The sequence below is a fragment of the Lynx rufus genome, unplaced genomic scaffold (genome assembly GCF_022079265.1).
Source record: "Lynx rufus isolate CCGP_SWC_20201006 ecotype Redwood Valley unplaced genomic scaffold, mLynRuf1.p SCAF_18, whole genome shotgun sequence".
NCBI lineage: Eukaryota > Metazoa > Chordata > Mammalia > Carnivora > Felidae > Lynx > Lynx rufus.
Window position 1 is genome coordinate 38207911 of NW_025814832.1, and position 22636 is coordinate 38230546.

At 39.3% G+C, this 22636-nt stretch overlaps 1 protein-coding gene across 1 annotated transcript in view; it reads left to right on the plus strand.

Annotated features, from left to right (window-relative positions):
- The window catches only part of SMURF2 (SMAD specific E3 ubiquitin protein ligase 2), a 120532-nt gene that overhangs the window by 92113 nt on the left and 5783 nt on the right, over positions 1 to 22636 (plus strand). The window contains exons 9-15 of the mRNA XM_047081585.1: positions 1052 to 1136; positions 6560 to 6718; positions 11411 to 11606; positions 14529 to 14632; positions 17335 to 17449; positions 19085 to 19263; positions 20546 to 20683. Coding sequence (XP_046937541.1) covers positions 1052 to 1136; positions 6560 to 6718; positions 11411 to 11606; positions 14529 to 14632; positions 17335 to 17449; positions 19085 to 19263; positions 20546 to 20683 — 976 coding nt within the window. The remainder of the gene's footprint in view (positions 1 to 1051; positions 1137 to 6559; positions 6719 to 11410; positions 11607 to 14528; positions 14633 to 17334; positions 17450 to 19084; positions 19264 to 20545; positions 20684 to 22636) is intronic.

The window sequence follows — 22636 nt, forward strand, 5'->3', positions numbered from 1 at the left end:
GATTTGAATTAAAAACAAATTTTGTACACCTGAAACCTAGGAGTAAAGTGGGCGCCAGGGCTGAAGTTTTTGCAGCTGTCATCTATCACCAATTTTAGACATTTTTATGTTTATAATTTTAAGAAGCATAAACTTTAAATTGATTGACTTTATTGTAGGCTTATAAACAAAGGCATACTGATAAATATTAGTAGTTTCACCATTTCATATGTTAGAATTTTTCATTAGATTTTGTTTAAAGACAAGTGGTTCTGTTGCTTAAAAACACAAATAGACTAAAAACCACTGTTGAAGAAACTCTTCAGCAGATACCTCCTCTTTGCCCTGACTTCCTTATTCTCTTCCCGAGAGCTCGGAGTTCATTTCGCCTTTGACCTTTTTCTCCCCAGAATGCATGCCTGTTCTTTTAGTCCTTCTTTTTCCAGCTTGCTTATTTTTGTATCTTTGTCTGTTTTTGACTATAGAGTGTCTCTCCTAGTGGAGTATTCCATCTTTTTGCCTTTGTTTGAGTCTAAATAGAATCTTGAGAATATACCTCTCTCAAGAAAAGAAAATACATAAGTTTTGGTATAAAATTAGGAATAATAAACAACTATTCCCAGCCTGCAAACCCTTTGAAAGCTTTTGCAAGTCCTGTCAGCATCTCCCACAGTTGGTTAGGCTCTTCCTCTGAGCTTTCTTTTGTTCCCCTCAGGCTCCACTTTAAGAAAAATAAAAGATCATTTCTCATGTTTGTTTTGTTTAAATATTGGTACTGTGACAATCTTGTTTTCTGTTTTCCATAGCAACATGTTTAGTATTTGAGCCACGTTGTAAATTTGTTGGCTTTTAGTTAGCTGGCCTCTGGCTCTCATCACCATTTATAAGGTTGTTTTCCAGGAGAAGATGTATTGAGTTGAGAAAAAAAATGATTTATAAAGCACTTTTTTTTTTGGTAATACAGTAAATTGGTAATTTGGAGAATTTATTAATATCATTCTAGTATCTATAGCTGTCTTTGATTTGGACTTTCTGAATATGTTTTTATTATTAGTGTTTCTTAATTTTACAGAGCAGAGGACAACACAGCAAGGTCAGGTGTATTTCTTACATACTCAGACCGGTGTGAGCACGTGGCATGATCCAAGAGTGCCTAGGTAAGAATATATCCAAACACTCTTCACACCACTGGATCCCTGTTTTACCTGGGATTTCTTTGATTATTTAATTTTCAATTTAAAATGGTTTATGTAAAAGGCTGTTTGTGACAGTCGTTTCAGGTAGCATTTAGTGGAAAGCCTTTCCTGTTTCTCTGGAGTCCCACCCCAGTGCCCTGCCCCTAACCAGCCCCCAGTCCTTCTACCCTCTCACCCTGAAAAAAAATCAGGTTGAAAACATGGGTCTTTGTGAGTTTGAAAATTGACCTGGAGAATAACATAAACCTTAAAATTATACACCCCCCTCCTTTTTTTTTTTTTTTAAATTTTTTTTTCAACGTTTTTATTTATTTCTGGGACAGAGAGAGACAGAGCATGAACGGGGGAGAGGCAGAGAGAGAGGGAGACACAGAGTTGGAAACAGGCTCCAGGCTCCGAGCCATCAGCCCAGAGCCTGACTCGGGGCTCGAACTCACGGACCGTGAGATCGTGACCTGGCTGAAGTCGGATGCTTAACCGACTGCGCCACCCAGGCGCCCCATCACCCCCCTCCTTTTTTTTTTAAAGGGTAGCATATTGATATTTTTATTTCTGGTTACGCTTTTTAAATTTATTTTTTATTTTTTTAACATGTTTGTTTATGTTTGAGAGAGAGACACAGCACGAGTGGGGGAGGGGCAGAGAGGGAGAGAGAGACACAGAATCCAAAGCAGGCAGGCTCTGAGCTGTCAGCACAGAGCCTTATGTGGGGCTCAAACTCATGAACTGAGAGATCACGACCTGAGCCGAAGTCAGATGCTTAACCTGCTGAGCCACCCATGTGACCCTGGTTAGGCTTTTTTAAAAAAGGTTTATTTAATTTAACCTAATATGAGAATATTCAGTGTTCTCTTATGTATTCCTTAATCAACTTTTGTTTTACTGTATAAAGGAAATAACCTAAATTATATTAAAAAAATTTTTTTAATGTTTATTTTTGAGAGAGAGGCAGAGTGCGAATTGGGGAGGGGCAGAGAGAGAGAGAGAAACAGAATCCAAAGCAATCTCCAGGCTCTGAACTGTCAGCACAAAGCCTGATGCAGGACTGGGACTCATGAACCATGAGATCATGACCTGAGCCAAAATTGGACGCTTAACTGACTGAACCACCCAGGCGCCCCTTATTTATTTATTTACTTAAAACTTTTGTCCTTTTTTTTTTCTTTTTTTTTTTTTTTGGTATCAATTGGTACTATCGTGATTTTTCCTTTTTAATCTGTTAATATGACCGATTACATGGATAAGTTTTCAAATATTGAACCATTCTTGCACCCTTGAAATAAACCTCACTTGGTCATGGTGTCTCATGAATTAAATTTCTTTTAAATACCAGAACTTGGACATTTAAACTGTAGGCATTGTTGAATGCATTTACTAACCAAAATGTGAGCTATCTTTTAACTAAGAAGATGGAATGACACACAAATCAATTTAGTAATTTAACATAACTTTTGATATATCTTAGTATCAAATAATAAGTTTTCAAACACTATTTAGCTCTCAAAGGAGCTATTATTTTCTAATGAACAGATGCAAAGTGTCAGGTAGTTCAGCTGAAACTGCAAAAAAGTTGAGTTCTAAATTCTAAATCAGCTTGATAAGCTGCGCATACACTTTTGTGAGATGAAGATATTTTATATTTTAAGTGCAGCATTCCCCTTCTCCCAAAAAAAGACCTATGAAGGGGTCAGGAGATCTTTTTCTGCCTAAAGCTTGTACTCAGAGCTCTACTTGTCAAGCAGTCATGTATTTGAATCAAAAACAGATGTGACAAGCTGATGTTGGATTGCTTTGATACTCTGTATTTACAGTTGACCCTTGAACAATGCAGGGGTTAGGGGCACCGACCACCCGCACAGTTGAAAATCTGTGTGTGACTTCTGACTCTCCCAAAACTGCTAATAGCCCACTGTTGACTATAAGCCTTAACGATAGATTAACACATATTTTGTGTGCTATTTAAAGTAAGCTACAGAAAAAATGTTAAGGAAATCATAGGGAAGGGAAAACACTTTATAGTAAGTACTGTACTGTAAAAAATCTGCATATGAGTGGAGCTGCACACTGTAAACCTGTATTATTCAACGGTTAACTGGTATTTATAAATGAAGCTATTCTAATGTAAATGTTTTACTTTGTGATACAGCTTAATTAGAATCTTTCAAGGTGGCAACCAAGGAATGTGTTTTATCATTAATTATTCTATCAAGGTTGTCATTTCTGTGTCTTGATGATAAAAACTGTTTAAAAAAATAGTGGGGAAGAAATTTTTGTTTTGTTAATAAGCTCACTGAAAAGAAATCCAAGGGCCTAACTTTGAGAAACAAGAGTTTTGTTATGTAACTTATGAAAAGAAGTGTTTTGGAGTGTGTGTATACAATTGTAGGTCAATAATGAGCTTTTCTATAAAGTTATTTAAAATCATTGGCAGGAAATGTATAGAAGAAAAATGATTGTGTTTTTTTTAACTAAATTATTTATAGTGAGAAAGTTGATCTTTTGAGTTATCTGTTGAAAGAAAAGTGTGGAAGCTGGCATCAGAAGTTGAGAGAGATTTTGTTACCAGTGTTGGTAATGTTTCTTATTCCTAAGGAAACGTCAGTTTTTCATTAACGAGTAAAGGGTTTCTATAAAGGTTTGAGAATATTTTGAGTATTGAATAATGACTTTATAAAATAGTGCTCTGGGTTATTTTTCTTTAGTTTCTGTGTTCTAAATTGTTAACCCTAAAAATGTGTATCATGTCTTTTGGAGGATCCTTTCAGTAAATATGCCTTTTGTGTGGAGAATCTTGTATCAAAGCAGATTATTATTATTTAGGTCGTTTATTTAGGTTATATTAAAAAACCTGTTCAAAGACATTTATAAAGTAGTATAACTCAGACACTTTTATTTAAAGGTACCCAGTAAACTTAGATTTATCTGAGAAGTCCCATTTCATCATCTTTGGCGTTTCCCTTTAACACAGTGACGAATGCCTTGTTGTTCATTACTCTGCACACGATGTAGTCTTGCAGTCCAGATCGGTATTTTTATGGCTGCATAACATTCCATTTTTCTTTAATCATCTCCCAATTGGACATAAAGATTGCTCCCAGTTAGCCTCCTTTTCTTTTAATCCATTCTTTAGAGCTCTTCCACGTATGACTATGAATTTATAAAATTCTGAATAAAATGATTATATAATTTTCACTTTATGTCATTTGGTTTTATAAACCAAATTCTGCATTATATCAAAAGAATTATTCATTCTTTGATTTTAGTAATCACTTTTCATTTCTAGAAATTCTGTTAAAAAAAATCCATGTGTTTAATTGTTCCTTTTTTAAGTTTATTTTTTTTGAGAGAGAGAGAGTGTGGGAGAGGGGCAGAGAGAGAGAGAGAATCCTAAGCAGGCCCTATGTGGTTAGCATGGAGCCCGACACGGGGCTCAATCTCACGAATGTGAGATTTTGACCTGAGTGGGAATCTAGTCGGATGCTTAACTGACAGCCGCCGAGCTGCCCCACCCAATTTTATAAAATTATTACTAAACGTTGCATAGCCTAGCCATTCTGTTTGATGTAATTTTGTGGTTTATCGTTCCCACTCACTCTTAATCATCATGTCTTCTTTCAGGAGTATGTGGTGCTCTTGGTGAGTTTGTTTGATCTTAAGTGGTTGGAGGTCTGTGGACCTAAAGTGGGAAATGAGGAAGTTTTCCTGGACTCATTTCATCTTCCTTTTGAGTTCTCAGTGTAGTAGGAAAGTTCTAGATTTCCTTTTCCAAATTTGCTGCTGGCCTGGGGCTGAATTTCCCAGTTAACTACTCTCTGACAGCCCCGCCCCCAGCTGATGGCACCAGCTCCAGCTCGGCACTTTTTTTTTTTTTTTTTTAATTTGAGGAGGATCCTTGAAACTTTTCCTCCTCTTTGGAGACTGGCGTTGTTTTTTTCTAAGCTTCAGTTTGTAGCAGAAGAGTCTCTTGGAGCACCTGTAAGCACAAGTCAGATCACTGTTGCCACAAATCTATGGGTGCTTATGTGTGTCTGCCATTATGTTTCACCATGACCAAGAAGAGGTTATTTCAGGAAAAATCTTTTTCTTTTTTTTTTTTTAATTTTTTTTTTTCAACGTTTTTTATTTATTTTTGGGACAGAGAGAGACAGAGCATGAACGGGGGAGGGGCAGAGAGAGAGGGAGACACAGAATCGGAAACAGGCTCCAGGCTCTGAGCCATCAGCCCAGAGCCCGACGCGGGGCTCGAACTCACGGACCACGAGATCGTGACCTGGCTGAAGTCGGACGCTTAACCGACTGCGCCACCCAGGCGCCCCAGGAAAAATCTTTTTCTAGTTTAACTTTTAAAACACGATTTTGGGGCGCCTGGGTGGCGCAGTCGGTTAAGCGTCCGACTTCAGCCAGGTCACGATCTCGCGGTCTGTGAGTTCGAGCCCCGCGTCGGGCTCTGGGCTGATGGCTCAGAGCCTGGAGCCTGTTTCTGATGCTGTGTCTCCCTCTCTCTCTACCCCTCCCCCGTTCATGCTCTGTCTCTCTCTGTCCCAAAAATAAATACACGTTGAAAAAAAAAAAATTTTAAAACACGATTTTGATGAGATTTATCAGTATAATTATCTGTTACAGTTTAAGTTTACATTAGACACGTTTTTATCTTATTCTTTAAGGTCCTGTGAATCTTTGTTTACATACAGTAGTATTTTAAGAATGTGCGGTACAGTAACAATGGTCTTTGATTCATTAAAAAAGCCTTTCTGCTTTTTCTTACTGTATCAGTAAGCATTAGAGCATTCTTCCCTGGGTGTCTTAAACAGGTTCTTCATTCACTAGCTTTATAGCTTTCAAAATTCCCAGTGGAACAGTTTTCCCTTAAAATATACACTGTGATTATTTTCAGGATCTGTAAATTAAATAACATTTCCAGTTTTGCTTTGTTAGAAATTAATATGGAATAAACATTTATTTATACAAATTTGATGGTGCAATAAAGAAAAATAATTGAAGGGAGAGTTTAGAGAACATTTCATTCCTTATGTCACTGACATTTGTAAAACAATATTTTGTCAGACAAGTATTGAAGTACAGTTTATGTTGGCAAATGTTGTGATTGCTTTTATATTAATTTGAAATCTGTATTACATTAAGGCCCAGGAATGAACTTACTAAAAATGGAGGCTATGTGATAAGTTCCTGAGCCATTTATGAATTGGGTTTTGAATATGCAAGTTTGTTAAACCATTGGGAATTAAAGATTCTAGCTGGACATCTCAGGTTTCTGGAACAATACGTTTTCTCAGACTTCATGGAATTGTTCTGTGTCATTTACACTTGCTTGGCTCAGTAGGCCCAGCAATGAGGTATTTTTTATTTTATATTTGTTTTTGCAGGGATCTTAGCAACATCAATTGTGAAGAGCTTGGTCCATTGCCTCCTGGATGGGAGATCCGTAATACTGCAACAGGCAGAGTTTATTTCGTTGACCATAACAACAGAACAACACAATTTACAGATCCTCGGCTCTCTGCTAACTTGCATTTAGTTTTAAAGTAAGTTTTTGAAACAATACATGTTAAAATGCAAGCCTGAACAAGAGAAGACTGAAAATGCTTTTTGTAATGTGATAGAATATTGCTCTCTCCGGTTGTAAGTTACTTTTGTTGGACAAAATTTTGAGACTATGACAAGTTCTACTCTGATACAGAAACATTTTAAGCCCACTGTACCTAAGTAGCCCACTGCACTTAAGTAGGAACCTGTTCGGAAGCATTAAGGAAAGGGTGTGTATCAAAGGTGCTTATAGCACACTTGAAGAGACAGGATGCTTTCTAGGGGTGATGTTTTTTATCTTTCCCCTGAGTACATCAGACGTAGCTCCAGGATAGCTGGATCCATCCCAGGGGTTTTTTATGTTTTTTTGTTAAAAATTTTTTAAAAGCTTATTTATTTATTTTAAGAGAAAGAGAGCATGCCACGAGCAGGGAAGGGGTAGAGAGAGGGAGAGAGAGAGAATCCCAAGCAGGCTCTGCACTGTCAGTGTGGAGCCTGACATGGGGCTTGAACCCACAAACCCTCAGATCACGACCTGAGCTGAAGTCAAGAGTCAGCTGCTTAACCTGCTGAGCCACCCAGGCGCCCCCATCCCAGGTATTTTTTTTAATCACCCTTATTGAAATGTAATCGACATACAATAAACTGCGTATTTAAAGTGTTCCATTTAAGTTTTGACATATTATACGCCTACGAAACCATCACCACAATGTAGATTGTGAACATATCTATCACCCCCCAAAATTCCCTCTTGCTTCTTAAGTCCTCCTGTACGGCTGCCATAACAAAATATCGCACACTGGGTGGTTTAAAACAACAGAAATGGGTTCTCCCACAGTCTGGAGGCCAGAAGTGTAGGATCAAGTTGTCCTCAGGGCTGGTCCCCTGTGGAGGCTCTGAAGAAGAATCTGTTCAGTGACTCTCTCCTAGCTTCTGGTGGTTGCTGGAAAAACTTGCTGTTCCTCGGCTTGTAGACACATCATCTCCATCTTTGTCTTCGTCTTCACGTGGCCTCTTGTGATCTGTTTCCACACACAAAACCTCTGACTCCAAACGGGTTTTTCCCTCAAACCTATCAGTTCTCCAGATCTCTGGACACCAGCTGGGTATACGATGAGTGAATTCAGTTCTGACACTACCTGTGGTTGGCGTCAGACCCCACAGGTTAAGGGCTCAGTCTCACAAGACCGTTCCCGCTTAAGACGCCAATCCCAAGTCCAAGGACTTCTCTGGTTCTTACTGACCCGCTGTAAATCGGGGAGTTCTCATGACTTCATTCTGGGGTTCAGTAATTTGCTAGAATGGTTGGCAGAACTCCTGGAGATACTTTATGTACCATTACCAGTTTATTATAAAGGATACAACTCGGAACCACCGAATGGAAGGGGTGCATAGGGCAAGGTGTGGTGCTGGGGGAGCCAAGAGCTTCCAGGCCTTCTCTGGGTGCTTCGTCCTCCCAGTGCCCAGTGCATTCACCAACCTGGGAGCTCTCTGCACACTGTCATTTAGGGGGTTTTATGGACATGTCATCACCTATGTGTGATCAGTTATTAACTCAGTCTCCAGCTCTCTCCTCTCCTCAGAGGTTGGGAGGATGAGGCTGAAAATTCCAGGCTTCTAATCAAGCTTTGATTTTTCTAGTGACCAGCACCCATTCTGAAGATATCTAGGGCCCCACTATAAGAGTCACCTCATTAAAACAAAAAATGCCCCTGGGGCGCCTGAGTGGCTCAGGTAAGCATCCGACTTCAGCTCAGGTCATGATCTCGCAGTTTGTGGGTTCGAGCCTGGAGCCTGCTTCAGATTCTGTGTCTCTCTCTCTTTCTCTCTGCCCCTCCCCTGCTTGTGCTCGCTTGCTCTCTCTTGCTCACTCGCTCTCTCAAAAATGAATAAACATTAAAAACAAAACAAAACAACAAACCAAAATTACCCAGGAAATTGTAAGGGATTTAGGAGCTGTGTGTCAAACTGGAGGCAAAGACCAAATATTAGAACAAAGGACACTCCTGTCATCTCTGCCACACCGGAAACTGAAAGGATTTTAGGAGTTGCATGTCAGGAACCAGGAATGCCAAAGTACATTTCTTATTCCACACCTTTTTGTGTGTCTGGATCCAAATTTCCCTCTTTTTATAAGGATACCACTTGATTGCATTTAGGGCCACCCTGATGCAGTATGACCTCCTCTTAGTACATCTGCAGAGACTCTATATCTAGATAAGGTCACATTCACAGGCATCAAGGGTTGGACTTCAACACATCTTTTTGGACACAGTTCAGTCCACAACACACCCCGTCTTCACCTAATCTCTGGTCTACTTTCTGTCACTATATATTAGTATGCATTTTCTAGAGTGTTAGATAAATGGATTCCTGCAGTATGTAGTCTGTTTTGTTTCTTTTACCCAGCATAATTATTTGAGATTCATCTCTGATGTGCGTATAATTTATTTTCATTGCTAGATGGTATTCCATTGTATGGATATACCACAATTTATTTACCTCTTTCCTATTGATATTTGGATTATTCCCTCTTTTTGGTTATGACAAAACTATTATGGACATTTATGTGTAAGTCTTTGTATGGACATATGCTCTTCTCTAAGATAAATGAGCGCCTAGGAGTAGAACGGCTACATCATACGGTTTACGTTTAACTTAAAAGAAATGGCAGGTTGTTTTTCAGAGCTATTGTACCATTTGCCATTCCCTCCTGCAGCGGGTGAGGCTCTGTGTCCTTGCTAACATTTGGTGTGGTTCACCTTACCACTTGTAGATGTGTGGTGGCGCCCCCTCGTGGTTGTAATTTGCATTTCTCTAGTAACTAATGTGCATCTTCTCGTGCTTATTTGCCGTCTTTGTATCTTATTTGGTGAAATAGTTTGCCTCCTCTTTAAAAAAATTGAGTAGTTCATTAATTTTTTTGAGTGTTTTGTGTTCTTTAGATACTTTAAAGTGCCAAAATACCAGATAAGTGCTTTGGAAAGATTTTCTTCTAGTCCATGACTTGTCTTTTCATGATCTGAACAGTATCTTTTGAAATTAAAAAAAATTTTTTTTTAATAGTTATTTTTGAGAGAGGGAGAGCAAGAATGTGATTTGGGGAGGGGCAGAGAGAGGGGATAGAGGATCCGAAGCTGTCTCTGTGCTGACAGCAGAGAGCCCATTGCGGGGCTTGAACCCGTGAGGTCATGACCTGAGCCAAAGTCGTCCGACTTAACTGAGTTGGCACCCTTCTTTTGAAATTTTGATGAAGTTCAGTTTATCCATTTGTTCTTTTATGGATTGTACTTCTGTTGTCATATCTAAGAAATCTTAGCCTAACATAGGTCATGAAAATTTTCTTCTGTGTTTCAAAAGTTTTATGGCTTTCAGTTTTACATGGAGGTCTGATTGATTTTGAATTTAATTTTTGTATGTGGTATGAGGTATACCCAAGTTTGTGGGTTTTTTTTGTTTTGTTTTGTTTTTGGCCTAGGATTAATACAGTTATTTAGGGAGTATCTTTAATACTCTGTTTTGCTTTTGTTTATATGTGTGTGTAAAAAACACCTTTCATGTTTATGAGAGTAGTAAATAGTGATTTGTGATTTTCATCAAAGCTGCATTTTCTTTGGGTAGATACATGTTTTAGGAATACAATTTGGCCTGGTACATAAGAACCACTGTTTGTAAAAAAAAAAAACAAAAATCGTTTCGGGTGATTTATTAGAAACCTTAAAGTTAATTTTGTTTGTTTTATTATGACTACCATTGCCCTTTACCTTTAAGTTAGGAGATGATGCTCCTATCTGTTGTGTGTAAAGTTAAACTCCAAGATGATTCAGTGCCTGCATGGATATCCATAGTGAATTATCAGACTTTTTATTTCCTGACAGCTTATTGGAATAAAGTAGTTCATTATATCATAAGGTTCTTTAAAAAAAAGTTCTTAGGTGTAACTTAGAATACTTTTGCTGGGAGAATAAAAATATCTCTAGGTAATGTGTGCCTTTTTTGAAAGTATTCTATTTCTGCTCTACTTGGGAGATTATTTTCTTGTATTTGTAGTAAACCATGTATGTGCACACTTAGAAGTCACTTTAGTACAACAGTGTGAATGTACTTAATGCCACTGACTATATTAAAAAGAGGTTAATACAGTAAATTTTACGTGTTGATTCTTTTACCACAATAAAAAGAAAGAGTAGTCACTTTGTAAAGCGTTTAGACTTGCTTGTAATGTGCTCATTTCTCTGTGCCAGTAACTTACACGTGACTTTCCACATTCTTGTGGTCTAGACTTAGCACGTATAGGAAAGGGGACTCCTGCCAAACTGCCAGCTCCAACTGTTTGTCTCTCTCAGAGAGACAGACTCGAGATAACAGGCACAGCGTTTGGCATACGCCTGAATTTTAAAATGGCTGATGGTAAAGTATGCAGAAAAAAATGGAGATGGCATTTGAGAAATTTGTTCTTAGCAGCTGTACAAAGCTGGATGGGTAAAACTCCATTATCCAATGCCATAAGTGTGTGTGGATTCTGAGACACAAACTTCGGAGCTCGTGTATTGTCATCACAAATGTCAAGCAAAGAATAGTGTAAGGACTGAAAATCGTACAGGCAGACTTGATTTATAGGATGATGTTCTTTTAAATGTATAACCGCTATCTCTTTCATTTCAAATAGTCACATTTCTGTTTCCTTTTAGTCGGCAGAACCAGTTGAAAGACCAACAGCAACAGCAGGTGGTATCGTTATGTCCCGATGATGCAGAGTGTCTGACAGTCCCACGGTACAAGCGAGACCTGGTTCAGAAGTTAAAAATTTTGCGGCAAGAACTTTCCCAACAACAGCCTCAGGCTGGTCATTGCCGCATTGAGGTTTCCAGGGAAGAGATTTTTGAGGTAAATGGATAAGTCTTATTGTAAAACAGAGAAAAATTACAGTGTTTCACTCTGTTTTCTAAGAATGCTTTCTGGAACTCCTATCTCTCAAGAATGGGAGAGTTTTTTACTAATTTCTGTTTTCATTGTAGGGAATAAAGACAATAATATCAGAGATTTAGTATATAAGATAAACATTTAAATGGGATGAAGAGGGTGAAATATTCCAGTTGGTTCAGCTTAGTCTCTGCGTTGCAAATACTTGTTAATAAATTTTAGTATATGTATTTTTAAAGTAAGCTCTACACCCAGTAGGGGCAAACTCACAACCCCGAGATCAAGAGTCGCATGCTCATACCAACTGAGCCAGCCAAGTGCCCTTGCCCTGTTGATGGACTTTAAAAGACCGCAAATGGGGGCGCCTGGGTGGCGCAGTCGGTTAAGCGTCCGACTTCAGCCAGGTCACGATCTCACGGTCCGTGAGTTCGAGCCCCGCGTCGGGCTCTGGGCTGATGGCTCAGAGCCTGGAGCCTGCTTCCGATTCTGTGTCTCCCTCTCTCTCTGCCCCTCCCCCGTTCATGCTCTGTCTCTCTCTGTCCCAAAAATAAATAAACGTTGGAAAAAATAAAAATAAAAAATAAAAAAAAAAAATAAAAGACCGCAAATGGTATCCATCCCTTACCTTCTAATTCTTCCAAAAGATGAGGGACTCTTAAGTCAAAAAAATCATTTTAATTATTTTTGGACTACTTCCTTAATTTATTGAAAATCTTTCTTTCTAGTATATTCTTTTATCTTTGGACTTGATAGCCCTAGAGGTCCAGGGCAGAGGTTTCCCACTCAGGATTTGGGAGCAAAAGATGTTTGGGGATTTGATAACCCTCTTCCTAAAGGATGAACTTTTTTCTTTTGACTTTTTTTTTTTTTAATTTTTCTTTTTGACATTTTTATTGTATTTGAGACTGAGCATGTGTGGGGGAGGGGCAGAGAGAGAAGGAGACACAGAATCTGAAGCAGGTTCCAGGCTCTGAGCTGTTAGCACAGAGCCCGACGATGTTTGAACTCACAAACAGGTCAGTGACCTGAGCTGAAGTTGGACACTTAACTGACTGAGCCACCCAGGTGCCCCTGAACTTTTTTCTATTGGAACAGTTCTGACCTTATTTGCAAGTCAGTCATTTGTATTTTAAAATAATATGAAGATGCTGGCTTAATGAAGGTCACATTAATGACTCGTCTTGTTCTTTTGAGCTTTCTTTTTCTCATCTTTACTTTCTGTTGGTACCTATGACCTAAAATTAGGTCAACCAATTTTTAAAAAGTTGGTACTTTTATGAAAAATTTTTTTTAATGTTTATTTTTGAGAGAGAGAGAGAGAGAGACAGACAGACAGACAGCATGAGTGGGGGAGGGACAGAGAGAGGGAGACACAGAATCCGAAGCAGGCTCCAGGTTGTCAGCACAGAGCCTGATGTGGGGCTCAGATTCACGAGACACGAGATCATGATCTGAGCTGAAGTTGGACACACAACCAACTGAGCCACCCAGGCGCCCCAATCAAATTCTGTTTTTAATGTGAGTGTAGTAAACCACACTCAGATATCACCTCATGCCAGTCAGAGTGGCAAAAATGAACAAATCAGGAGACTATAGATGCTGGCGAGGATGTGGAGAAACAGGAACCCTCTTGCACTGTTGGTGGGAATGCAAATTGGTGCAGCCGCTCTGGAAAACAGTGTGGAGGTTCCTCAAAAAATTAAAAATAGACCTACCCTGTGACCCAGCAGTAGCACTGCTAGGAATTTACCCAAGGGATACAGGAGTACTGATGCCTAGGGGCACTTGTACCCCAATGTTTATAGCAGTGCTCTCAACAATAGCCAAATTATGGAAAGAGCCTAAATGTCCATCAACTGATGAATGGATAAAGAAATTGTGGTTTATATACAAAATGGAATACTACGTGGCAATGAGAAAGGATGAAATATGGCCTTTTGTAGCAACGTGGATGGAACTGGAGAGTGTGATGCTAAGTGAAATAAGCCATACAGAGAAAGACAGATACCATATGTTTTCACTCTTATGTGGATCCTGAGAAACTTAACAGAAACCCAGGGGGGAGGGGAAGGAAAAAAAAAAAAAAGAGGTTAGATTGGGAGAGAGCCAAAGCATAAGAGACTCTTAAAAACTGAGAACAGGGGCGCCTGGGTGGCGCAGTCGGTTAAGCGACCGACTTCAGCCAGGTCACGATCTCGCGGTCCGTGAGTTCGAGCCCCGTGTCGGGCTCTGGGCTGATGGCTCAGAGCCTGGAGCCTGTTTCCGATTCTGTGTCTCCCTCTCTCTCTGCCCCTCCCCCGTTCATGCTCTGTCTCTCTCTGTCCCAAAAATAAATAAACGTTGAAAAAAAAAAAAAAATTAAAAAAAAAAAAAAAAAAAAAGCTTTAGCATCAAAACCAAAAAAAAAAAAAAAAAAAACTGAGAACAAACTGAGGGTTGATGGGGGGTGGGAGGGAGGAGAGGGTGGGTGATGGCTATTGAAGAGGGCATCTTTTGGGATGAGCACTGGGTGTTGTATGGAAACCAATTTGGCAATAAATTTCATATATTGAAAAAAAATAAATAAAAGAAACTGATTGTCAGAATGAAACGCAAAAAGAAAATAATATAAGTGTAGTGATTGCTGTGGTTCGTAGAACTTAAGTATGGAGTTTTGCCCTTAGGGTTTTAATATATTTGTCAAATGAATTAATTTCAATAGTATTAAGCTATATCCATCTTGTTTTTAGGAGTTCCATGAGATTTCAAACACTTAGAGCTTATCTATTGGATTATTGAACACATTTCATCTTATTTTAATAAATGTACATTTTGTAGGTAGAATACGAGGGAGAGTTTAACAAGTTAAAAGCACCTAGTAACGATAGTTTATTAAAATTTTTTCAGGAATCATATCGGCAGGTCATGAAAATGAGACCAAAAGATCTGTGGAAGCGATTAATGATAAAATTTCGTGGAGAAGAAGGCCTTGACTATGGAGGGGTTGCCAGGTAAAGACTTGCTCCTGAGCAAATGACATATAGTTACATTTATAAGTTTAAGATACTTCCTCTGGTGAACCTTCTCACTGATAATTTATTTTCTGGTGTAACATTCCCAAATGTTTGTAGTACAGACAATATCCTAATAGATGTATTCATGCTGAGGTTGGGATAGTAGAGCCGCCACAAGGGTAACTGAGAACTCCCTAATGGCTCGTATAGCCCAGTGAGACTTTCTCTGAAAACTGGCTGCAGCTGTACATGGGCCATGTTAGGACCTGCGGGCTCTGTATTTTCTCTCTCTCCTTCAGTACATGTTATTCCCTCTGCTTTCCATTGTTAGGAGCCATGTTGAGATTTTAATGACATATATTCTGAACTGAATGCTGTTTTCCTTGGCTTCCATTGCCATGCTTTTTGACCTTGTTAAAGTAATATTTGCGTGTGCATGTAAGTACATGTAAAAATGTGTGAACATACGTGTATATCGTAAGTGGTCTTTAAAATGTTTCCATACAGGGGCGCCTGGGTGACTCAATCAGTTGAGCATCTGACTTTGGCTCAGGTCATGATCTCACGGTTTGTGAGTTCAAGCCCCTCATTGGGCCCTGTGCTGACAGCTCTGAGCCTGGAGCCTACTTCAGATTCTGTCTCCCTCTCTCTCTGTCCCTCCACTGCTCGCACTCTTGTCTCTCTCTCTCTCAAAAATAAACAAACATTAAAAAAATTTTTTTTAATGTTTCCATACAGAGGCTAATATTTATGATACATTCATACATACATTTTTTTTACAGGTGTGAAAATTCACTTTATGTAAATGTGGCAGAAACATCATAACTTCTGTACTGAAACATCCTAGGGACCATCATGATAATTTGCTTCCCCCAATCTAAATGTAGCCTAAATTAAATTTGCATTTCCACCAAGTCCCATAATTGTTACTTAGCATTACTTGTTTTTACCTGTAGTTTTGTTCTGTGGCCTTTTTACCTATAAATGGGATAGTTTGTTTAGTTTAGATTTGTAGAGTTGATCACGTATACATCATACTTAGGACTTGCTAGTTTCTGTGGAATTCTTAGGAGTTACTCATCACTAGATTTGAATGCTTGTCGAGACAGCTTGTTAATTATCTGTTGATAGACTCTAAATGCTGTAATTCTGTGTAAAGTCAAATAAATAGTTGGTTTTTTGTTGTTCATTTCTTAACCTCACTACTGTCAGGGTTTGGGCAGACTGCATGGGATGTGACAGTGAACTGCTTCATTCTGATCTTTATTGCATAGTAGAACCCCAGAGTAGCTGGAATCTGCTTATATGTGTGTTCTAAATACTTGGTAAAACAAAAATTTGGGTTAATCCATAAAAAAACATAGAAGACATTTCAGGTAAGTGTTAGGTGTGGGGGTAAGCTTGCTTATATGGAGACCGCTTTTTTTTTTATCTTTAGAATTTTTTGAGTATTACATAAATGGTGGTGATTTGATTTAGACTCCATCACTTACAGAACTTTGAGACCTTTTTCTTTACTTGCAAATCGTGTTTCACTACATTTCCTAAAAACATATTACTCAGTCTGTTTAATCCATGATATCGGAACATATTTAAATACCTTTCCTAGTGGAAGAATGACAGGAATTGAGACTAGAACTACATCTTTTCAAGTCCTAGACTAGTGATTTTGTTTCTCGAAGATGAATAACAGGTTATCTTTCATACTTTGAAAAAATAAAGAATTTAATAAGTTTAAGGTGATAGTACTTGTCTATTACATGCCTTTTAAAACACCAATGTACACTTGAAACAAATGAGTAGTGTGGAGCCCACCCCCCAGATGCAGGCTTGCCTTGTGTTCCTACCTGTACCAAATGCCTTGCAGTCTCTGACCACTTATACTTTTATTGTGGTATATATATATTTTTTTTAATTTTTTTTCAACGTTTATTTATTTTCGGGACAGAGAGAGACAGAGCATGAACGGGGGAGGGGCAGAGAGAGAAGGAGACACAGAATCGGAAACAGGCTCCAGGCTCTGAGCCATCAGCCCAGAGCCCGCTGCGGGGCTCGAACTCACGGACCGCGAGATCGTGACCTGGCTGAAGTCGGACGCTTAACCGACTGTGCCACCCAGGCGCCCCTATTGTGGTATATTTTAAAGTTCACACAAAAAAGATGATGAAATGGGATCGTTTCCTTACTAAACAATACCAACAACAAAACACATCCTTGTCCAAAAGAGAGTAAATTAATGCTTTGTTATGTATCACTATAAACCAATATAAATCTGCCATGATAGGAATGGACCAGGATAGTATAGATCACATGGATGTTTTGAAACAAAACCATATTCTTCTCTTCGTTTTGTATTTATCCTGGATTAGAAATGTATTTAGTAATTAAAAGTTAACAGACCACTAGGCTGCAGCGTCTAATGAGTAATTGGCACTTCTGAATAATACTTGCCCTCTGTGATACTGAAATGTCATAAAATTGCCCAAAATTGAGTGAGAAGTGATTTCAGTTTAACAAAACAAGAGTCTTCATTTGCTTTTTGGGGCATGATAGATTTTTCCAGGGTCATTTTATATAACTAGTTAGTGTTTTATGTGCTTTTATTTAAAAATTTCCTTGCTAAAATGATGAATTCATAGCATATCTTAATAAAAACATTCATTAACAAAAAGTTTCCTGTGTTCCATCTTGCTTTCTAGGGAGTGGTTATATCTGTTGTCACATGAAATGTTGAATCCTTACTATGGCCTCTTCCAGTATTCAAGAGATGATATCTATACATTGCAGATCAATCCTGATTCTGCAGTCAATCCGGTAAGATTGATGGTTATGACGATGTGAATTAACCTGTGACCTGCAGTGCTTTTGATGTTGAAATGTCAGTGTGGTTTATGATGAAGGGTCACTGTCCTTGTCCTAGTCGCAAGCTTGGACTTAGCAAGTTCTGTTGTAGAAGATTTTCTCAAGTAAATGATCACGGGTGTGTGCAGTAATTTGTTCTTCGGGATGTTTGCTGCGTCGTTGTTTATAGTAGTGCTAACTGGAAGCAGCGTCATTGTCCGTAAGAGAGGGGTTGGGTAGATGATCACATGACGCAGAATTACGGTAATGGTTTAAGAGGAACGGTTCTGGAAATAGAAAGATGTGAGATTGTATCCTGGTCCTATACTAGCTTTGTGATTAAGGCTCCATTTTATCATTGCTAATAATAATAATCTTAGCTTGAAGTTCAGAGAAGGGTTGTGACAATTAAACGGGACCCTGCACATTAGGTATTGAGCATAGCGCTGTACGTTGTTAACCCTGTTACATACTGCTGAGCACTCAACAATAGTTCGTAGCTCTTATTAATTTGCTATCGTTCCATAGAATGGCATATTATATAGCCACTAAAATGACACTATGGGACAATAGTTAATGACCTATAAAGATGGTATTCATGATATACTAAGTGAAAAGAAGGTTACAGAACAGTATGATACAATTTTGGTAGATATGTGGGTGTATGAACGTTGAAAAGCTCTGTAATATCATACTGATGGAGGTTATTTCTGGGTATGAGATTATGGGTGATTTTTTGTTTTTGCTTGTCAGTATTTTCTAAATGTTTTCTTTTAAAGAGAAACAAATGCTATTTTTAAGCTAAAAGGGAGGTTTAAAGAGGAGCTTAAGGGGCACCTGGGTGACTCCTGATTTCAGCTCAGGTCATGATCTCACAGTCGTGAGATTGAGCCCCGTGTCAGGCTCCATGGTGGGCGTGGAGGCTGCTTAAGATTCTCTACCTCCCTCTCCCTCTGCCCCTCTCCTGCTTGCACTCACTTGCTCACTTGCTCTCAAAAAAAAATTTTTTTAAAGAGCTTAAAGATTACTTACTAGCTGGAGAAGTAAAAAGAGTTGAAAATGCAAATATCCAACTAACAGTTTATCATGATAGACAAATACATCCAAACGTGCCAGATTCATTGCAGGGAACCCCTTATAAAGTTGGGAAGATTTTAGGTGAAGGTTGTGCCTGTGGAGCCCATTAGAGTGCGTGTTTGTGAGGTGTTTACCATGTGTTAGGGCAGAGCCAGGATTGTAAAGGGCTCAGCAGGTGAGATAGGAGAGCAAGACGATGCATCTGTTGAGTGGTTTCATGAAGCGACAGTGGGAGTGTAGTTTGGACTTCATTTCTAAAGGTAATTTTTACAAAGTGACTGTACTCTCTGGGAGAAGCATCGTCCCTGGTGTAATATTTTAGCAATGGAGAGGATCTTGAATGTGTGCTATAGAAACTCTCCCTGATGATTATTAACCTTTGATATGATAGCCTACTCCATATAAATAAGTTGTAGAATGTATAAACTGTTACTTATAAAAAAGATGAATGTTGTGTATTTAATTTTTATTAAAAATTCCCTGTGTAGTGTCTAACTTGAATATTTATGTGTAAACTTCTCTCAATTTCAGGAACATTTATCCTATTTCCACTTTGTTGGACGAATAATGGGAATGGCCGTGTTTCATGGACATTACATTGATGGTGGCTTCACATTGCCTTTTTATAAACAGTTGCTCGGGAAGTCCATTACTTTGGATGACATGGAGTTAGTTGATCCAGATCTTCACAACAGTTTGGTGTGGATTCTGTATGTATTGAGTCTTGTGTCCGCTCCTTATAGATAGAATGTGAGCCTTACAGATAACTGTTTCAAAATGGATGTACTGTTTTTTAAAAAAAATTTTAACGTTTATTTTTGAGAGAGATCGAGTGCAAGTGGGGGAGGGGCAGAGAGCGAGGGAGACACAGAATCCGAAACAGGCTCCAGCCTCTGAGCTGTCAGCATGGAGCCAGACGTGGGGCTCGAACCCACAAGCTGTGAGATCATGATCTGAGCCGAAGTCAGGCGCTTAACCGACTGAGCCACCCAGGCGCCCCATCAAAATGGATGTACTTAAAAAAAAATTTTGGGGGCGCCTGGGTGGCGCAGTCGGTTAAGCGTCCGACTTCAGCCAGGTCACGATCTCGCGGTCCGTGAGTTCGAGCCCCGCGTCGGGCTCTGGGCTGATGGCTCAGAGCCTGGAGCCTGTTTCAGATTCTGTGTCTCCCTCTCTCTCTGCCCCTCCCGCGTTCATGCTCTGTCTCTCTCTGTCCCCAAAATAAATAAAACGTTGAAAAAAAAAAATTTAAAAAAAAAATTTTTTAAATGATGCACAGAAAATATTGAGAGAGATTATCTGAGTCTTAGGACCACGTAAGACTTTCCCTCTTTCTGTTGCTTTCCTGTGTGTTTCAAATCCCTAAAAGTTAATGTTACACTACTTTAAAAAGGAAAAAAAAAAGGTAGTATATTCTGTTTTAAAAATTACCACATGTAATGATTTTCTTGACATGATACAAGTTCTGTTCCAGTCCCGCACGTGTGAGAAGAGTAAATTCCTGCTGAAGTAGTGATTGTTGAAGCCATACTTTAAAAAAGGGATCTGTAAGAATGAGTTCTGTTTTGTCTGAATATTTATTTATGAATATACATGGGCCATACTTACTTTTACCAAATACATGAGTAGCTTTCTCTTGGGATACTCAGGCATTTGGTTGCTCGGGAATACCCGGATTCAAATAAGGCTTCTTACCTAAAAGCTAAACATAACCTAAGTTTTCCCTGTTTGTAAAGTCCAGCTTTGGGCAGGGCTCTTTGTACTTACTTAGGAAGTAAAACATTTCCTGTGTTGATGAAGGTTAAAGCTCTTTGACTTCTGTGCGCAAGAACTGGGAGGTATGGTAGCATAAGTACTAGCAAAAGGAATCTGATCTTGTACTTGTTATGTTCTAAAACAGTCTCATTTTATCTGTCTCCCCAGTTAAGAGATCGGAAGGATCTGTATTTTAGATTTTCCAGTTAAATATCTTCTTCTCTTTTTCCTTTCTAGTGAGAATGATATTACAGGTGTTTTGGACCATACCTTCTGTGTCGAACATAATGCATATGGTGAAATTATTCAGCATGAACTTAAACCAAATGGCAAGAGTATCCCTGTTACTGAAGAAAATAAAAAAGAATATGTCAGGTAAACGCTTTTATATTTTCAAGCCTAAGAATTGTTTTAATGCTCTTGAACGGCTGTACGGAGAAACACTGAAGTATTTAGGTAGCGTTACTTACTGCTACAAAATAGGCCTCTGCAGAATTTAGTGTCTTCAAAACAACCACCATTTATTTTTTCTCACAATTCAGTGGGTCAGTGGGTCAGTAAGGATAGAGAACAACAGCAACAGCATTTTGCTCCTCCCTGTGGTGTCAGCTGGGGCTCACATCAAGATGGCCTCTTTTTTCACATCTCTGATGCCTCAGCTAGGATGGCTCAAATGGCTGGGGACTGGCTGGAATGGCCACTGGGTCACCCTCTGGGGTCTACTTCTCACTGTAGGCTGGGCCTCCCTGGTTATCTCCAAGTGGTGCCTGAGAACCACCGCCCCCCCCCATCTTTTAAAAAAAATGTTTATTTTTTTAACAGCGAGAGCGTGAGCAGGGGCGGGGCAAAGAGAGAGAGTGCCAGGCAGGCTCCATGCTCGGTGTGGCGCTCTATGCAAGGCCCGATCTCATGACCTGAGTCGAAATCAAGAGTCAGGTGCTCAACCAACTCAGCCACCCAGGTGGCTTCTTAATGCTCCCCATGGCTTCTCTCTTCCCAGCGAGATAACCAGACTTCTTACGGGGTGGCTGGTTTCCCGGAGCACAAGAGCAGAAGTTGTCAGATCTCTTTAAGGCCTAAGCCTGGAACTGGCCAGATCACCTCTGCTGTGTTCTTTCTGTTAAAGCGAGTCACAGGCCAGTGCAGGCTCGTGTGGAAGAGGGGCGGTGTAGAGGCAGGAACACCAAGAGAGACGGTGCATGCAGCTAGTTGTCATGTAGCTGCCGCAGCCGGCTAACAGTACTTCTGGGCTGTGACACCAGCCCTTGTCCTGTTTAGAAGTAAGCACATTGTGAGTTTAAGGGATGAGTATGAGAAAATACTCTTCAAATTTTACATAATCACTGGATGATTTAGGAATTTAGAAGTTGGGTTAGATCATTTGGCCTGTGGTAACTAAAGTTCTTCTAAACATAAACCCGTGGTAATCAAATATGGGAGTTTGAACTCTATCTTACCACATGTACACAAGAAATGTCTCTAAGTCTCATTGGCTTAAATTTTCCTGGTTGACACATGAGGCCCAACAGTCTGTTGGAATAGCTTTTTTTTGGAAAGCGATTTGATAACAGCTACCAAAGTGAAAATGCATCCTTGTTAGTATGGTGGTGAGTAACCTTGCTTGTCAAAATGAAAATGCATCTGCCTTTCAACCAGCAGCCCTATTTTTAGGAATCTAGTCTATGGAAACACGTTAAAGAAATACATTTAAGGATGTTCAATTAAATATTACTTGTGAAAACAACTGAAAACTGGTGGAATGTTTTTAGGTGAGAATGATTAAATACATACATTCAACAGAATACTATATGGATATGTAGAAGAAAGAGACTGATATTTAGAAGAAGGAGACTTAACTGACTGGCGTCCAGCTCTTGATTTCGGCTCAGGTCATGGTCTCACGGTTCAGGAGTTCAAGCAGGGCATCGGGCTCTACGCTGACAGCACGGAGCCTGCTTGGGTTTCTGTCTCCCTCGCTCTTTGCCCCTCCCCCTCTTGCTCTCTAATCTTTCTCTCAAAATAAATACAAATAAATAGACTGTAGAAGATGTCAGATTTAAAAAGCAAGTTTTAGGGGCGCCTGGCTGGCTCATTGGGAAGAGAATGTGATTCTTGATCTTGGGGTCATGAATTCAAGCCCCACAATGGGTGTAGAGATTACTGAAACAACAACAACAACAAAACACTTTTTTTTTTTTAAGCAAGTTTTATAAGAATTCTATGGGGGGAAAAGTCTGTGTTGTTTTATAATTATTCGGAAGATGTCCAGGAAGACTGAATACCAGGTCAGATGTTTGCCTGGGGTAAGGGGGTGCAGGTGCCAGGCCT